Below are 19,676 nucleotides of genomic sequence, written 5' to 3'. Positions count from 1 at the left end.
AATCACAGACGTACCCCCTCTTTTTGGTAAAAGTGCTTCATCTTCATCTGGTTGCCGGCGTAGCTGTCTGTTTGTTGCAACCATGGGTTTAAGACTTCAGCCTCCTGCGTCTCCATCTCTCAGCTCTCATAAGTTAAGTAACGTAAAGCATGTAGCAAACCCGCGTGAGTCAAAAGCCGTAAAGCAGTGTCATGTTGCAAAACCACAAGACGACGCTTCTTTGTGAATAAAAAAAAAAAAAATCTTGTTTATTACTTATAAGCTGTGTGTAGGCTATGTGACTACACTAATATGTTCGTCGTAGTCTAACTTGGGAAATATTTGCTTGAATAAGAGATAAAATGGTGTTAGAAACGATAGAATAGAATTAGCACTTTTCTATCGTCCGTACGATATGTATCGTCCTATCGCCCAGGCCTAAACGGAGCAAGGTGGATTTCCAAATACTGCTTTTTTTGTAGTAAATTCTAAAGATGATTACAAAGATGGAGAGCTTGTCACACTTTACAAAACCAAAAAATAAGTAACATGCAAGATAAACAAACATTTGATAAAATAACATTTTAAAGAACAATTTGCTCAGTAAAAATGTAGTATCTTTAGAACGCTCGATTTTATTAATGTGATTGTACCTCCGGTCAGCTAGGAGTCGCTGGAGCGGTCAGTCGCTGAAATCGATTAATCCTAAAGTTGGTACGAAAACACCATTAAATCGACATTAATATTCCATATTAATGCGGTATTACAGCTCGTAGCACTATCGAACGATGGTGGAGCGAAACGAAACAAACCTTATGTTTGAAACAAACCATAGTCGCGTATCCGGGAAGAGCGAATGTTATTCAGAAGCTAATAGCATTAGGCTAGCAGACATTCGGGGCTAATTTTAAAAAGCTTCGGCTTTATTTTGGTTGTAATGAGCGGACCGGTAAACACAAACATCATTATCCCATCAGTGTATAAAACCCTTGTGGAGGTAATGTTTGTTAGAACCGTAAAAACACAATTGAATTACATCAGCATGGCATGGTTTCGAAGAAGCTAGCCGGAGCTATGCAGATTAGCGCCACATGTTTTAAAAACACTCAAAACATATTAAAGTAAACCATTCTAAATAAGCAATTTAACTTTCCCTGTTTATTTCTCTGCCAAACCTGTCGGTGCCTGTGTGTCAGTTTGGTTCACTTTGGGCATCCAGTTGGAAGAAGTTGAAACAGGGTGAAGGCTGATTCTCTGATCATACGGCTCGTAGGCCTAGCCAAAACGTAGCTGTTGGAGCAGGTGGCTCCAGGGTCCTTCATATGAGTCTTTGACCCGGTTGCAGCAGGCAATTTCAGCGCAGCTTTTACTCTCAGCTTGGGGAAATGGGTCCTGTGCCGGCTGCAGGCGGGAGGCTGCCCCGTGCCATCTGTAGTCAGCTTCCAGCAACAGCTGAGGAAAAAAAAAAACTTAAGGCTGGTTTTGGCATAGACGGATTCTTTTCTCCGGCGTCTGGTTACGCAGAACTTAGACTGCAGACTTGGCCTCCATTCAGCCGGCAGTTCTCAAAACCCAGTCAGGTCCTCCTCTCTGCAGAGGACGACGAGTGTTTTTCCCCAATGTCTCTCCCAGGAGCAACGGGAATTGAGGACGTTTGTCTGTGGGAAGCTTGGCTTTATAGCATGGCACTCTGCTGAGAGGGCAGTTCCTTGGTGCTGTCAAAAGTGTCCTGTTCCATGTTGTTTCCAGGTCAGTCTGATTTTTCCTTATGGCTTAATGGCACAACACCCCCATCCTCCACATGCAGACGCAGTAAGTTCGAGTTAATGGGAACAAGTGTTTAGATGTACGCTGGTTGGATTATGAATCCAACCAGCGTACAACTCCAGCCCTCTCAATCAGAATAAATTTCATTTTGATGGTAATAATTTGTTCATTAAGCTTTAAGTTTTAAATTTGCTGACAAAGTCTGAGTGAAGGTACTGTATAGAAAGAGGAGGAGAAGTTACGGTTGGCTTCTGGAGCTGCTGTAAAAGTCTTGGTTCAGTGGGGTAGCTGCAGCTCCTCGGCTGGTTTGGCTGCTTGCTTGGCCAAAGCAAAATGGACGGACCTTGTTAGTTCACTGGGAGATGTGGGGTTTCCCAGTATTAACTCTTGAGGTAAATTAATGTTGATGTTAGAGTCCAGACCTCTCCAGTATAACAAATGGAGGAAAGGGTAACGCGCCAAACTTGATCCTGCCAAGAATGCGACCACAGCTCACCATGTGTTGAAAAAACACGCAGAGTTCAGCTGTACACAACGATGCTTCTTCTGAGAAGAAGCAGTTGTGCACCGTGTTCTATGGGTTTATAGTTCCGGGGTGTGTTCCAATCTGCCGGCTATCATCTCAGGTGAAATCCGAGCAGCAGATAATTCTGTGTGTTGTAGTCCAGACTATTTTGCATGTTGGGAGTCGCAGTTCGTCATGTTATAATTGCTAACACTCTATTGCAAATTACAACACTTGGTGTTTTAAATGTAATTTATAAAGATATCAAGATGTTACAAATTTAATCTAATAAAGGGTCTCATCCTGCCACCTCTGTATATTGTAGGGAAATATTTCTCTAAAGAACTGATTTATTGTGAATATCCCTTCCTTTTCAGCCGATAGTGCGAGCGAAAAGGCACTTCAATCCACTTCATATTCCCAAGGAGCTTCAGAAGGCCCTCCCATTCAAGAGCAAACCCAAGCAGCAGCAGCCAAAAGGAAAGACCCCCAGAGACCTGCAGAGGCCCAGCGTAATCCGAGAGCCCCACGAGAGAAAGGTGAGCTTCTCAGGATCAGACCTTCCAGGAGAAGAAGGGATGTCATAGGTTTAATGTGTTTTCTTAAGATTTATTTGGCTCCAAATTACAGCATTTAGTGTTTTTTTATCAAAAGCTCAATAAAGGCCAACACACTGGCGCCACATGTTGGTGACCAACACTTTAAGGCAATTAACCTGCTCCAGCCTGAGCTACAGAATAAAAAAAAAAAACGCTACAGAATAAAACAAACACCAATATCAGTACATCCTAGCGTTGGTATTTTTAATATTGTATTAAAGCACTTTGTAAGGTCAGAAAATTGTTAAAATGGATAAGGAAAGATTAATTTTTGAGGTTGAAATTACAAATAAGAAAAATGATAAAAAGATATTTCTCACAAGATTCGCTGTTCTAGTGAGAATCTGGTTTAAGTGATTTTCTGGTTTAAAGAAGGAATTCTAAGGTAATATAAAGTTTTGTAAATGATTTCCATAGTGAGCATTTTATGGTATCAATTTCTTCTGGTAGACTACACCACCTGCTGGTGTAAAGGGATAACTGCATTTGACAATAATCTGAAGATCTCTTCTGACACTTTGTGTTAAAGGCGTCATCTCTAAAGACGGGTACTTGGTACTTCTGATGTGCGTTGCCCTTTAAGGAAAACCCAGATTTTTCACTTGAATGATCCCTTACTGTTAGTGGATGAATAAAATTCCTCTTACAGGAACTTCAGTCCAAGTCCCGAAAGGCTGAGCCGGTTTATGTTCCTCAGCTGTGCTTTTGTCAAAGCTTTCTGATGTCTTTCCTCCTCACATTAGATGACTGTTTGTTTTTTTTCTGGTCTGACAGGTGGCAGCACTACTTCAAGCTCTCAGCACAGTCCACAATTACAAGAGGAAGAAGGCTCATTCAGTGCAGCATGCCAAACACAAAGAGTTCCTTCAGCAAAAGGAGAAGGATGAGGAGTCAAAGCTGAAGAGACAGAGGGAGGCAAAGAAAAAACTGTACCGAGTGATGGGTCAGATGGACCAGAAGAAGCAGCGATCCAGTCTGAAGGGGGCGCCAAAAGATGACTAGTTACCTATAACTGGACCTGTGTATGTGAACTCTGGAGAACTGCACTGCTTTGTTCCACAGCTTTGACAGTTTGTTTTATCTTGTTGTTGAGACAGATGTTAGTGAGATAAAATTTGGTATCATTCAATAATAGTGAAACATAGACATTTATGTTTTTCTGTGCCAAATTTGGGTTTGAAATAAACTGCATAGAAATATTTTCCATACCTGCTTCTCTGAGCTTTTAGGGTGTGGAGGGCAGGCTGTCTACTGCCTGAAGTATGCCTATTCCTTTGGCAAGGTTATTCCATATTGACTATACTGCATGTTTTAACTAGGAGATGCTGGACAATAGAGTGTGAAACCAGAAAGTTTTGTAGAATAATAATCAACCCTTCAGGAAAGTCATTTAGTAATTTTCCAACATCTCTTTACTACTGTGTTGTCGAAATGTTTTAGATACTCACGGTTGTTCAGAACAATCATGGTCCAACATCCCTAACCAGATCGATCAGCGTTTCAGGTAGAATTTCTGACAATTTACTACCAGATGTAGTAGAGAACCAGTTGACTGATGCCTGGTGCTGATTCTGTGTTTATTGAATCATTGAATGAAAGGGGTGAGTTCAAGATGGTAGTGCTGTAGAGTTCAGAGGTCATTTAGTTAAAGCAGTGGAGAGGTGAAACAACACATTCTAAGCTGATTAAGGCAACACTGTTGCTTGGGGGCAGAGGGGCCACAGGCCCCTGAAAACCAAGTTCATGTTGCAATGTGAAGACCTAAGCATGAGGTCTCAGGTATGATACAGGGATGGTTTTCATACTATGTTGGAAAATGTAAAATTAAAAATATTTTCAGTTTTTATAATAAATGCAAAAATTTGCAAAGAAAAATGTTGACTACTTTTTTTTTTTAGCAATCTAATCTACGTGATCTTCTCAACATCCAGACACCTTTGAGAACATTCCAGTCAACCAGCCAGTATCTCCTCAATCCAAATCAACGTCATCACCTAGAGGTGATCAAGCATTCGCTGTGGCTGCCGCAAGACTGAAATACCTTACCTCTACAGGTCCACAGTGCAGAGCATAGGGAAGTCATTTTTCTTATGATTGTTGGTTTAACAGTGAAGCACCTTTGTCGACTCTTGTTTTTAAGTGTTCTATACAAAATCTGACATCGACAACAAGCATACAGTGGGTAATTCCATGTTTTTGGGGGGGGGGTTAGTATGAAACAAAACAGTTGAATTTAACAGCTAAGTGTTTTGGTCTGCTCAAGCGCATTGCATCAGGGCTTATCTTTAAAACTGAGATACTGTGCTACAGCATATTTAAAGATGACCTTCAGAAACTGTTCACTGTGATTGGTTGGCTTCAGTGGCCTGATCAGGACCCTCCCCCTTTCCACATTACCTCTGCTGGAAAAAGCAACAACCATAAGATGAAATAAGAAATACAGCTTCATCAGAAAACATGGCAACCTTTGGTTTTAATGTGGTTGATGTGACTTGGCAGCCTTTTAATAATGCTTATGCACAAAAACATTTTATATTTTTCATGTCTCCAGGATGTTGTCTGAGCAGGTCTGTTCAATGCAGGCGGCATAGCAACCATTACAGCAGCATGGGACATTTGTAAGATTCTTTTGTTAAATCGTTCCCCTCTGTCTCCATCTTGTGATAGCTAGGTCAGTTGGTGTCAGTTCCACTCCCACTATTACCATTAGTTTTTGATCCATGAAGGATGACACTGCAAAAGTCAGGAGGCTGCGTAACATGGAACATCACACACTGGAAGCGAAAAGGACTTGCAGTGTGCAATGATAAAAGAACAGCATTGCCTGTGGTGATGTTCCAGTTGATCTTTTTTCACAGTACACTGTGGTGTAAATTAGGAATTTTTTCTGATGTAACCCTCAAACTTTTTGTGTTTTATCAATGTATTAAAAGAATGCATCGGGATGAGTTTCTCACCAGTATGTTGAACACCTCTGTAATTCATAAATCAGTTTTTATGGTGTACCTGGTCTGAATTGTGTCTAACACATATTGGTGTCCACTGTGACAAAATTGCACATTAGTTCCCGTTTTCTCTGCATTCAGAATTCCACTCAAACTAAAAGAGATATTTAAAGTAGATATTTTACAGACCCCTTGAAGAAGGCTCATTTCTTTTTTTTCTTTAAAATTTTTATATAAAACCTCTTAGGCGTTGCTTGGATTTGAAGTTTAACTCACCCCTATAATTATATCGGTTTCTCCTAAAGAAACAGTATTGTATATTAAGAAAAGCTTCTCTGCTATATACATAATTTGTGTTGTCACGGTTGCCTTGCAACAAGAACGGCTTGGATTTAAATCTCAGTCTGGGGTCTTTCTACATGGAATTAGTATGTTCTCCCTGTGGATGTGTGGGTTCTCTCTGGGCACTCCCGCAGTCCAAAATGTAACTTAGGTTAACTAGTTACTCTAAATTGCCTTTGTGTATCAGCGTGTGCATATGCATGGTTGTTTGTCCTATGTGTCACTGTGTTGCGACCTGTCCAGAGAGTGTTCTGACTCTCTTCCAGTGACAGCTGGAGATAGGGACCAGACCTTAGGAAAGGGTGAGAAAAGTGATCAGTATGCACTCTAGCAGCTCCAGTCTAAAGCAGTACAACTATGGAGATGGTTGTAAAAAATTGAAGTTTTCCATATTTTTATAAAATACACATTGTCACCTTATGGACAAAACTGGGAGCCTGGGGAACAAAGCTCTGCCTCTGTTTTAGATCCTGTGGGCACAGTCTGAGAGCAACAAATATGTTTTGGCCTTTCTACAGAGGCTTCCAAAAGTATTACCCATTGAACCTTTCTACATTTTGTCACATTACAACCCCAAACATAAGTGTTATTGGAATTTTATGTGAAAGACATTCTTTTTACAAATAAACAGAAAAGTGTGGTGTGTAAAAGTATTTAGTCCCATTTTCTCTGAGTGCAATCAATTGCCTTCAGAACTTGCCTGAATATTGCTAATGACTGAATAGAGTCCACCTGTGGGTAATCTAATCTCAGTACAAATGCAGCTGCTCTGTGATGGCCTCAGAGGTTGGTTAAAATAATATTGGGGCGCAAGCAGCATTGTGGAGTCCAAGGAATACATCAGACAGGTCAGGGATAAACATGTGGACAGGGACATCCACCTAAACTTGCAGGGTGAAAAAGGGGAACACTGATCAGAGATGCAGACAAGAGACCCATGGTGACTCTGGATGAACTGCAGAGATCCACAGCTCAGATGGGGGAATCTGTCCACAGGACAACTTTTAGTCATGCTTCTGCACAAATGTGGTCTTTATGGAAGAGTGGCAAGAAGACAGCCATTGTTAAAAGAAAACCATAAGAAGTCCTGTTTGCAGTTTGCCAGAAGTCATGGGGACACAGCAAACATGAAGGTGCTTCGGTCAGACGAGACCAAAATTGAACTATTGCCAAAATGCTAAACGGTGTGTGTGGCGAGAACTAACACTACATCACTCTGAACACCCCATTCACAGTGACAAACCCTGTTGGAGTATGCAAAAGACTTGAGACTGAGGTGGTGGTTCACCTTCCAACAGGACAAAGACCCTAAACATAGCAGGGCTACAATGGAATGGTTTAAAACAAAACATATTCATGTGTTAGAAAGGCCCAGTCAGAGTCCAGACCTAAACCCAATCGAGAATCTGTGGCAAGATCTGAAAAGTGCTGTTCACAAATACTCTCCATCTAATTTGACTGAGCTTTAGCTGTTTTGCAAAGAATGGGCAAAACTTCAGTCACTAGATTTACAAAGCTGGTAGGGGTGTGTTATCTGAGAAGCTCTTTAGCTTCTTGCTGTAGCTTCTCTTAACAGGCCAGATGTCCTTGTTGAGATTGTTCCTGACCTGCTCTTACAAGGCAAGTTACACAATCCTGTAAGCCTCGTCTTTGGTCAATAGCTTTGCAAGAAGAAGTTATGTCCGCATTTTTCAACAAAAATACTGACCTTAGGGTCAGCCAATCAGATGTCAGGATCTCTACAGAAGCCGCTCTACTCCCAACCACTGATTTGATGGGTGAAGTTGACAATTTAAATAACTGTATGATGACACAGCTGCATGGAAGTCATGAAATAAATAAATACAGAGTGAAATAATATGTATATTTAAATTAATTTATTAAAAAATGACATTTAATTATTCCATGTAATCATTTAAAAGTTCATTATTTAATCACATTGTTTAATTATTTAATTGTCCATTTAATAAGTTAAAGTTACATGTAATTATTCAATATTGTATTAAAGAATTAAATGATACCATTTAATTATCTAATTTATTTATTTAACGGTAAATTCACCTTTATTTATTTCATGATATATTTATTGGTTTCATTTTGTCCTTTCTAACCCTCCATAGATATAAACAGCGCCGTATAAATAACACTCTGACAAAGTGACCGTGGACGGATTGAAAATATCCCTCTGATCGATAACCTGACTCTCGGCAGATGGATGTTGTTCTGCAGAGCTCCGCAGAATGACAGCCATCTGGTGAGAGTCAGGTTATATCCATAGACATTAATGTGGGCTACATTGATAACTGCCGAATATTTTGGAGAACACCTGGTCTGATCAGGAGAGATGGCGCTTCTTTCTTAACCTGACTCTAGCCAGATGTATTTCGCTCCGCCTAGCTCCACTTACATCCATCTGGGACCTCTCCATAGGAATTGCCTTTTTTGAAGGCTGGGCCTTATCAAAAATCCTTGCATATGATTGGATAAGCCACTTGTCTGTCATCTTTATCGACGTGCTATTTCAACCACTCAACCCGAAGCCAACACGTGACGCTGATGAGAGCGACGCAGGAAAACAATACAGTGAGCTGACAGGAAGAGGGGGGAAGACAGGTGGCAAAGCGGCGCGGGTCGGAGACGATCTCGGGCCGACAGCGTCGAGGACTAAAGGCCTCCTAATATGGTTCGCGCTAACCGCTCCGCCGCGGGCGCGCCCCGGAAAACAAAATTTGCCAAATACGGTCGGGAGAAGGGCGAAAACATCGTTTCCACCAACAAAAGCCTTCAGAGCCGTTCTCTGATGTTCTTTTAATGAAACAATATTAGGTAGATTGGACAACACGGAAGAAATAGCAGCATCAATGTTAATGCTTGCTTCCTCGATGCGAGCAGCCATTGCTGTCTGTCTTACGTCACGGTCGCTTCTCCACTACGTCACATCTATGAAACTCTAGCCCTGCGTCGTGATTAGCTAGACAATAAAATTGGTTAGAGAAATCACTCTCTATGGGAGAGGTCCCAGATGGATGCAAGTGGAGATAGGCGGAGCGATATCAATCTGGCTAGAGTCAGGTTACTTCTTTCTAGGAATCTGGTCAAATTTATCAGTTCTCCAAAATGCTGGCCGTTTCTCAATTCACGAGAACGCGAGTACGGACTTGCATTCTCGTCAAGTCTGTTCTCGGTAAGAACACAGGAAGATCGGACTTGACGAGAACGCGAGCACGCAGCACGCATTGTGCATTGGAACAGAACAGAAGTATACTCGTGACGTCATCACACCCGCAGCTCTTGAGCATTTCTTTAACGTTCAAAACTATTTATACACTACACCATCATATCTTATTGAAAACGTTTTTTTTTTTATTAATTTCTAAAAAGTCTAATAAAATATCTAAAAAAAAAATTGTAGAACTGGGTATAAAACCAGCAATTTCTTTGTTGGGAGTTGTAATTGTTGTAGTTGTAGAGGCGATTGAATCTTCTTTAAAAATCAGCACTTTGTAGAAGCAAAATGAGCGATACGAGCAATATTGCTGTTGCTCTGGTTGTTGGTCAGCTTTACCAGCAGGCTGAAGAGGAGGTGATGCAGTTGAGGAGGCAAATCCGAGCAAGGAGAAGATTGATGCGACAGAGGAGGCTCAGAAGGCAGGCTTTGCTCACCCATCTATTGCCAACTGGTAGGCATTTTAAGATTGACAGCCTATTTCCTACTTTTATCTTTAAAACAACATTGAGGATGGCATTAAAAACGTGATCAGGTTGAAATTGTGACTATTTTTCAATAAATAATTAAAATGAAGACCCAATTTTAAAATTAGTAACAGTAGGGTTAAGCTACTTACTGATTAAGAAAGGAAAAAACATATTTTTTCTTCTGTCCACCTTTACAGTGATTAATCTATAAATTATGTGCAGTTAGTTCAGCTAATTTTTCAGTAAAATGGTAAAAATACCAGAGAAGGGAAGCCATTTGTTACATGTCCTATACTTGACTAGTTTTACAACACTATACATTTTACCTTTTTATTTCTTGAGAACTATATTAATCTGCATGTTAAGCAGTTGTAGTTTTATGGTGTGAAAAGGTGACAACTGAAAAAAAAAACAATTATGGTAACATTTGGCATTTTTTATTTACAGGAAGAAACAGAAACAAAATATGTGAGGATAAACACTTCTTTGCCGATCCTCCAAATATTTTTTAATGAAGGGGACCTGAAACCAGCCTTCAGGCTAAACAGGGCCACCATCGTCCTCCTCCTTCAGCTGCTGCCCATCCAGAAGGTCCATGGATGGCCACAGGAGATAGAGGTGCTGGTGACCCTCTACTGGCTGGCCCGCAGTGAAAACAGCTTGCCAGTAAGATCTCTTACCTTCTTGTCCTTAAATAGAGCCAGCAATGACACACAATTGATACATAGATTATATTAATTGGATAGAAGATTAAGACATATCAGCATATTACCTAAATTACAACTTAATTTTATATTTGGTACAGGTCTAGTGGAGGCACGCTACAACAGACACCACGCCAAGGCTGATAAACATCGTTGAGCGTGTCTTTGGTGGTCTGAAGACACGGTGGCGTTCCATCTTCTTAAGGGCGTTGGAGGTCCGCCCGACGTTTGCCCCAAAAGTAATCACCGGCTGCTGCATCCTCCACAATATTAGTATAGCAGCAGGTGACCAGCTAGACGTGGAGGACGAGGAGGTGGACCCAGAGGAGGACGACCATCCGGCGGCTGAAGACAGGGAGCTGCTCCAGCTGGCTGCATGTTTAAGTGAACATGACTACACCTGACCTAATGTAGATCAGTTCTAGTCATGTTCACATGCTGCTTCATTTAATTTTTTTTCACCACCTGTGAAAAAACATTAAATAATCATTAAATAATTTCCATTCCAACTATTTTTAATTGTAAGTTTATAGGCATTGTCTATTTGTATAAGATCTTAATAGGATTTATTTCTTTGTTTTAAACCATGTTAGTAACTGTTAATAATTTGTTGAATATATTACACCTTCATTCTTTCCAAAGATTAAACATTTGTATAAAATAAATGTCTGTTTTTTCATATACTATCATTACTATTGTTTTCTTTCCCTCTTTCTCCTCTCAATATTTCATGTCCTGACTCAGAATAAACTCACTTAGATAGGAAAAACATTTATATAATTTATTTATTTATTAATTTTATATGTTGCTGTCGTCCTTGGCAGACATTTGCAATTTATTCCAGCAAGTATTGAGTTAATAAAGCAACACACGTCAGTCAGATAAACACAAAACAAATAAATCATAACCAGCGGTATTATGCACACTACTTTTTTAATTACGCACTAACTCTGTAAACAGGCCACATAGGGAAGCTTAAAAGTATAATGTTCTCGCCTCAAACGATCTTAAAACGTACTTTTGAAGAACAACAGCAGCAGAAAAGGGAATTTTTAACTTACCGCTGTGAGCTCTGTTTGCGCTGTCTCGAATCAAGCTGTGGCCCGCGGTGCATTCTGGGCAAGCGGTCAGTCTGAAGAACGCACAAGTCTGCTCTGATGCATGCTCGATAAAGAGGGCGGGCGAGAACAACATCCGGGGAATTCGGCGCGTTCTCGATTTGGCGTTCTCGGCAATGGAACAGTGCTCGGGCTGAGGCTGATGACGTGTCACGAGCACACGAGAACGCTCAAGAACGCATATTGAGAAACGGCCGCTGTCAACCGAGGGTCCAAACCAGGATGTAGAGCCGTGGGTAAAGCCATAGGCCGTTTCTCAATTCACGAGAACGCGAGTCCGTACTCGCGTTCTCGTCAAGTCTGTTCTCGGTAAGAACACAGGAAGATCGGACTTGACGAGAACGCGAGCACGCAGCACGTATTGTGCATTGGAACAGAAGTATACTCGTGACGTCATCACACCCACAGCACTTGAGCATTCCTTTAACGTTCAAAACTATTTATACACTACACCATCATATCTTATTGAAAGGTTTTTATTTAAATTAATTTCTAAAAAGTATAAAAAATATCTAAAATAATTACAGAACTGTGGGTATAAAACCAGCAATAGCGGGAATTTCTTTGTGGGGAGTTGTAATTGTTCTAGTTATAGAGGCGATTGAATCTTCTTTAAAAATCAGCACTTTGTAGAAGCAAAATGAGCGATACGAGCAATATTGCTGTTGCTTCGGTCGTTGGTCAGCTTTATCAGCAGGCTGAAGAGGAGGTGATGCAGTTGAGGAGGCAAATCCGAGCAAGGAGAAGATTGATGGAGAAGATGGGCGAGCAGGCTTTGCTCGCCCATCTATTGCCAAGTGGTAGGCATTTTAAGATTGACAGCCTATTTCCTACTTTTATCTTTAAAAAAAAACCATTGATGATGATATTAAAAACGTGATCAGGTTGAAATTGTGACTATTGTTCCTATATTAATAAAAATGAAGACCTAGTTTTAACATTAATAACAGTAGGGTTAAGCTACTTTATTGCACCTCCTGACCTTCACAGCATTGATCATTAAGAAAGGAAAAAAAAACATTTTTATGTCTGTCCACCTTTACAGTGATTAATCTATAAATTATGTGCAGTTAGTTCAGCCCCATTTTTTCAGTGAAATGGTAACAATACCAGAGAAGGGAAGCCATTTGTTACATTTACTATACTTGACTAGTTTTACAACACTATACATTTTATCTTTTCTTTCTTGAGAACTATAATAATCAGCATGTTAAACAGGTATAGTTTTATGCATAGAAAACGTGACAAAAAACAATTAACATTTGGCATTTTTTATTTACAGGAAGAAACAGAAACAGAATATGTGAGGATAAACACTTCTGTGCCAATCCTCCAAATATTTTTTAATGAAGGAGACCTGAAACCAGCCTTCAGGCTAAACAGGGCCACCATCGTCCTCCTCCTTCAGCTGCTGCCCATCCAGAAGGTCCATGGATGGCCACAGGAGATAGAGGTGCTGGTGACCCTCTGCTGGCTGGTCTGTGGTGCATCCTATAGGGAAACAGCTTGCCAGCAAGATCTCTTACCTTCTTGTCCTTAAATAGAGCTAGCAATGACACACAATTGATAGATGATATTAATTGGATAGAAGATTAAGACAGATCAGCATATTACCTAAATTACAAGTTAATTTTATATTTGGTACAGGTCAAGTGGAGGCACGCTACAACAGGCACCACGCCAAGGCTGATAAACATCATTGAGCGTGTCTTTGGTGGTCTGAAGACACGGTGGCGTTCCATCTTCTTCAAGGTGCTGGAGGTCTGCCTGACGTTTGCCCCAAAAGTAATCGCCGCCTGCTGCATCCTCCACAGTATTAGTATAGCAGCAGGTGACCTGCTAGACGTGGAGGATGAGGAGGTTGACCCAGAGGAGGACGAGGAGGTTGACCCAGAGGAGGATGACCATCCAGCGGCTGAAGACAGGGAGCTGCTCCAGCTGGCTGCATGTTTAAGTGAACATGACTACACCTGACCTAATGTAGATCAGTTGGAGTCATGTTCACATGCTGCTTCATTTCTTTTGTTTTCACCACCTGGAAAAATACATAAAATAATGCGTAAATTAATTTCCATTCCACCAACTATTTTCAATTGTAAGTTTATAGGCATTGTCTGTTTGTATAAGATCTTAATGAGTTATTTCGTTGTTTTAAACCATGTTAGTAACTGTTAATAATTTGTTGAATATATTACACCTTCATTCTGTTCCAAAGATAAAACATTTGTATAAAATAAATGTCTGTTTTTTCATATACTATTATTACTATTATTTTCTTTCCCTCTTTCTCCTCTCAATTATTCGTGTCCTGACTCAGAAGAAACTCACTTAGATAGGAAAAACATTTATAGAATGTATTTATTTATTTATTTTATATGCTGCTGCCGTCCTAGGGAGACATTTACAATTTATTCCAGCAAGTATTGAGTTAATAAAGCAACACACGTCAGTCAGATAAACACAAAACAAATAAATCATAACCAGCGGTATTATGCACACTACTGTTATAAGAATTATTATTCTGAAGTCACTATGGCCTCACACCACTCGGACAGAGGAGGCCTGGAGACCTGATGTCTGTGTATAAGATCCACTGTTTTCTGATTGCAAGGCCAAATGCTGCAGCTGCTGAGGGATACTGATTGTTTACGATAGACTGTCTTTGTTTTGTCTCATGGGAAGGCCACGGTGCAGTATTAGGGGAAGCCCGAAAAGTGACACAGACAGAGACAGGGCAGACAGAGACTGCAGCGGAACCGTGGGGTGCGATTACTTTCCAACTATGTGACACTCTGCTCTGTTTCTCAATAAAGTGCTGGAACGTTATACCACCGTCTCGTCATTTAGTAAAGATGGGAACTCAGTTACTATTGTTTAATATTCCACCCAAAACTCCCATAACAACTACTTTTTTTAAATTACGCACTAACTCTGTAAACAGGCCACATAGGGAAGCTTAAAAGTATAATATTCTCGCCTCAAACGATCTTAAAACGTACTTTTGAACAACAACAGCAGCAGAAAAGGGAATTTTTAACTTACCGCTGTGAGCTCTGTTTGCGCTGTCTCAAATCAAGCTGCAGCCACGGTGCATTCTGGGCAAGCGGTCAGTCTGAAGAACGCACAAGTCTGCTCTGATGCATGCTCGATAAAGAGGGCGGGCGAGAACAACATCCGGGGAATTCGGCGCGTTCTCGATTTGGCGTTCTCAGCATTGGAACAGTGCTCGGTCTGAGGCTGATGACGTGTCACGAGCACACGAGCACACGAGAACGCTTAAGAACGCATATTGAGAAACGGCCATAGACATAATATAAGAGTAGACCCCGCATTGACTGTCGCGGCGCAGGAATTATGGCCGCCATCTTGGGGCGGTCGACCTGCTACCCTAACCTGCTGATTCAAGCTGAACACACTAATGATACCTCAGCACTGTGCAGCGTATTTTTGTTTAAATCGACGGACTATTGACGTCAGGGCTCGAGGGATGACTTTTCACAAGTAAGATTAAAAGATATTGTTTATATTAGAATGTGATTTTTCTAATGTTAGATAGAGAGATACAGGTCTAGATGTCCAAGTTTTTGTGACTGAGTCTCTCCAAAATTGCATCTACTCCGTGAGGGCATCAGAGCTATAGACATTGGGGAATAATTATATATATATATATATATATATATATATATATATATATATATATATATATATATATATATATATATATATATATATATTGTTATGGCATGGCTCTTGGACCATAACAAATCAAAGGGAAGCCCCGCATGGGATAACTTAAAATGGGATTTATTTAACAAAAATCATAACTGGTTGGAGAGGAGAGGGAAAGAGATGTAGGTGGCAGAGAGAGAGAAAGAATGAGCTGAGCTCCTCCGAGCTGGTGTTTATCATCTGGTGCTTGGGCTGGAGCGGAGCTTGGCCTTGCGCTGTCAGGTGAGGAAGCTTGCTGCCGTCAGTCTGGCCAGCTGCCTCCACTTCCACACTTCCAATCAGCACCAATTAGAAGCTCTACACAGGGACTCAGAGGAAAGACCTTGGGCCGTATCTATCTATATATATATATATATATATATATATATATATATATATATATATATATATATATATATATTGTGTGTGTGTGTGTGTGGCTGTGTTTTGCAACATACATAAATTCTGTCAGAATATTCAATTACTTTTAACCACACTAAGAACATTTAAATGCACTGAACCATTTGTTATAATAGCTATAGCTATAGCCAAGTTTTCAGAAACAAACAACGTGAAAATTAGTTCAATAATCAGCGAGTATAGTTGACTGAAATTGATTCTGCACCTGGTTAAAACATTACACTGAGCGGAGTTGTCGACCGCCCCAAGATGGCGCCCCTAAATCTCGTCAGCGCTATAGGCGAGAGCAGTCGATACAGGGGCCGTTCTCAATATGCGTTCTTGAGCGTTCTCGTGTGCTCGTGACACGTCATCAGCCTCAGACCGAGCACTGTTCCAGTGCTGAGAACGCCAAATCGAGAACGCGCCGAATTCCCCGGATGTTGTTTCTCGCCCGCCCTCTTTATCGAGCATGCATCAGAGCAGACTTGTGCGTTCTTCAGACAGTCCGCTTGCCCAGAATGCACCGCGGCCGCAGCTTGATTCGAGACAGCGCAAACGAGCTCACAGCGGTAAGTTAAAAATTCCCTTTTCTGCTGCTGTTGTTGTTCAAAAGTAACGTTTTAAGATCGTTTGAGGCGAGAACATTATACTTTTAAGTTTTCTCTATGTGGCCTGTTTACAGAGTTAGTGCGTAATATAAAGAAGTAGAGTGCATAATATCGCTGGTCATGATTTATTTATTTGTTTTGTGTTTATCTGACTGACGTGTGTTGCTTTATTAACTCAATACTTGCTGGAACAAATTGTAAATGTCTCCCTAGGACGGCAGCAGCATATAAAATAAAATAAATAAATACATTCTATAAATGTTTTTCCTATCTAAGTGAGTTTCTTCTGAGTCAGGACACGAATATTGAGAGGAGAAAGAGGGAAAGAAAATAATAGTAATAATAGTATATGAAAAAACTGACATTTATTTTATACAAATGTTTTAATCTTTGGAACAGAATGAAGGTGTAATATATTCAACAAATTATTAAACAGTTACTAACATGGTTTAAAACAACGAAATAACTCATTAAGATCTTATACAAACAGACAATGCCTAATAAACTTACAATTGAAAATAGTTGGAATGGAAATTAATTTACCACATTATTTTTTCCAGGTGGTAAAAAACAAAAGAAATGAAGCAGCAATTGTGAACATGACTCACTGATCTACATTAGGTCAGTGTAGTCATGTTCACTTTAACAGTGCAGCCAGGCTGCAGCAGCGTCCCTGTCTTCAGCCGCTGGATGGTCATCCTCTCTGGGTCAACGTCCTCATCCTCCTCTGGATCAACCTCCTCGTCCTCCGCTGGATCACCTCCTCGTCCTCCTCTGGGTCAACGTCCTCATCCTCCTCTGGATCAACCTCCTCGTCCTCCACGTCTAGCTGGTCCCCTGCCTCTATACTAATACTGTGGAGGATGCAGCTAGGCGGTGATTACTTTTGGGGCAACGTCGGGCGACCTCCAGCACCCTTAAGAAGATGGACTGCCACCGTTGTCTTCAGACACCCAAAGACACGCTCAACGATGTTGTATCACCGTTGGCGTGGTGCCTGTGTGTAGCGTGCCTCCACTTGACCTGTACCAAATATAAAATTAACTTGTACATTTAGGTAATATGCTGATTTGTCTTAATCTTCTGTCCAATTAATATATCTATGTATCAGTTGTGTGTCATTGTTGGCTCTATTTAAGGACAAGAAGGTAAGAGATCTTACTGGCAAGCTGTTTCCCTATAGGATGCACCACAGGCCAGCCAGCAGAGGGTCAGCAGCAACCTCTATCTCCTGTGGCCATCCATGGACCTTCTGGATGGGCAGCAGCTGAAGGAGGGAGGACGATGGTGGACCTGTTTCAGCCTGAAGGCTGGTTTCAGGGCCCTTCATTAAAAAATATTTGGAGGATTGGCACAGAAGTGTTTATCCTCACATATTTTGTTCTGTTTCTTCATGTAAATAAAAAATGCCAAATGTTACATAATTGTTTTTTGTCACCTTTTCTATGCATAAAACTATACCTGTTTAACATGCAGATTATTATAGTTTCTGCAAGAAAGAAAAGGTAAAATGTATAGTGTTGTATAGTAAATGTAACAAATGGCTTCCCTTCTCTGGTATTTTTACCATTTCACTGAAAAAATGGGATGAACTAACTGCACATAAAATCTATTAATCACACATACAGTGATTATAGATTAATCACTGTAAAGGTGGACAGACATAAAAATGTTTTTTGTTTTTCCTTTCTTAATGATCAATGCTGTGAAGGTCAGTAGGTGCAATAAAGTAGCTTAACCCTACTGTTATTAATGTTAAACTGGTCTTCATTAATGTCATTAGGCGCCCGCCTATGCATTGAAAATGCATGGCGGAGGCCTTATGTTATGCACCTAATAAGGATTTCTTTATTATTAGGCGCCCCCCCTATGCATTGAAAATGCATGGCGAGGCCTTATGCTATGCACCTAATAAGGGGTTTTTATTAGGCGCCCGCCTATGCATGAAAATGCATGGCGGAGGCCTTATGTTATGCACCTAATAAGGATTTCTTTATTAGGCGGCGCCCGCCTATGCATTGAAAATGCATGGCGGAGGCCTTTTGCTATGCACCTAATAGGGTTTCTTTATTATTAGGCGCCCGCCTATGCATTGAAAATGCATGGCGAGGCCTTATGCTATGCACCTAATAAGGGTTTCTATGCACCTAATAAGGGTTTCTTTATTATTATTATTATTATAGTACCGTTAATACAGCCCGAACCGTAGGGTCTACCCCCACATACTATATATCGAAACGTTCGTCTCGACGCCGCGATCAGGGCTTTTTGTACTTGACGCCATTTCGACTTACGGTTGGAACAAAATTCGCAAAAAAAACACCGAAAAATGGTCTTTTTCAACCCTCTACTACTGTGTCGTCATGCTTTCACCTACAAAGAACATCGTTTAGCTTCAGTTTGTAGATATATCTTTTGAACTATTCAGAAGTGAAAACGGAATGTGCATATCTTTTATCGTTTTCTCATCACGCCATTTTTAGTTACCATGGTGACAAAATTCTCCAAAAAACACCAAACTACTCGCTCAATTTTCACTCTACGTGCACAAATTATACATCAACCACGTAGGGTATTTCTGTCTGGATTCAGGAAATGTAACCCTCATTGGTGTAGGTCTTTTAGATTTCTTTCAAATCACCTCAGACCGGCAACAACCCCAAAGTGAAAGTTATGCGAAAAAAGACCGAACAACTTCAGCCTACTCGCTCAATTTTCACTTTACGTAGACAAATTATACATCAAAACGTAGTCTTTTTGTCTGGATTCAGAAAATGTAAACCTCATTGGTGGTAGGACTTATAGATTTTTTTCATCACACGCCATTTTCACCTACCGTGGTGACAAATTGTCTAAAAAACAACAAACAAACTTTAGCATACTCGCTCAATTTTTCGATCTACGTGCATAAATTATACATCAAAACGTAGGTATTTCTGTCTGGATTCAGGAAATGTAACCATCATTGGTGTACGATTTATAGATTTTTCGCAAATCACCTCAGACCGGCAACAACCCCCAAGTCCAAGTTATGTAAAAAAGACCGAACAACTTCAGCCTACTCGCTCAATTTTCACTCTACGTAGACAAATTATACATCAAAATGTAGGTATTTTTTGTCTGGATTCAGGAAATGTAGCCCTCATTGGTGTACGATTTATAGATTTTTTGCAAATCACCTCAGACACGGCACACCCCCCAAACCCTCCCCAAATTGAGCTGTAGTTGTTGGGATTTTTCCATGCAGCAGAGAGCCAGCCAGGCCGGTCAAAGCCATAGGCGTGCTAAGGGGCCGCTTGGGCC

The 19,676-nt window shown here is 40.6% G+C and overlaps 1 protein-coding gene across 2 annotated transcripts in view; it reads left to right on the top strand.

Annotated features, from left to right (window-relative positions):
• bms1 (BMS1 ribosome biogenesis factor) overlaps window positions 1-4,725 on the top strand; it is a 41,400-nt gene extending 36,675 nt beyond the window's left edge. For both annotated transcript variants that reach the window (XM_012882609.3, XM_021308653.2), the window contains exons 22-23: window positions 2,629-2,790; window positions 3,625-4,725. In XM_012882609.3, the coding sequence (XP_012738063.2) occupies window positions 2,629-2,790; window positions 3,625-3,852 (390 nt within the window). In that variant the 3' untranslated portion in view covers window positions 3,853-4,725. The remainder of the gene's footprint in view (window positions 1-2,628; window positions 2,791-3,624) is intronic.
• The last annotated feature ends 14,951 nt before the right edge of the window (window positions 4,726-19,676 follow it).

This window comes from Fundulus heteroclitus, chromosome 10, assembly GCF_011125445.2.
Source record: "Fundulus heteroclitus isolate FHET01 chromosome 10, MU-UCD_Fhet_4.1, whole genome shotgun sequence".
Lineage (NCBI taxonomy): Eukaryota > Metazoa > Chordata > Actinopteri > Cyprinodontiformes > Fundulidae > Fundulus > Fundulus heteroclitus.
The sequence above is the reverse complement of the archived record's forward strand: the minus strand, read 5'-3'. Positions and strand labels throughout refer to the sequence as shown.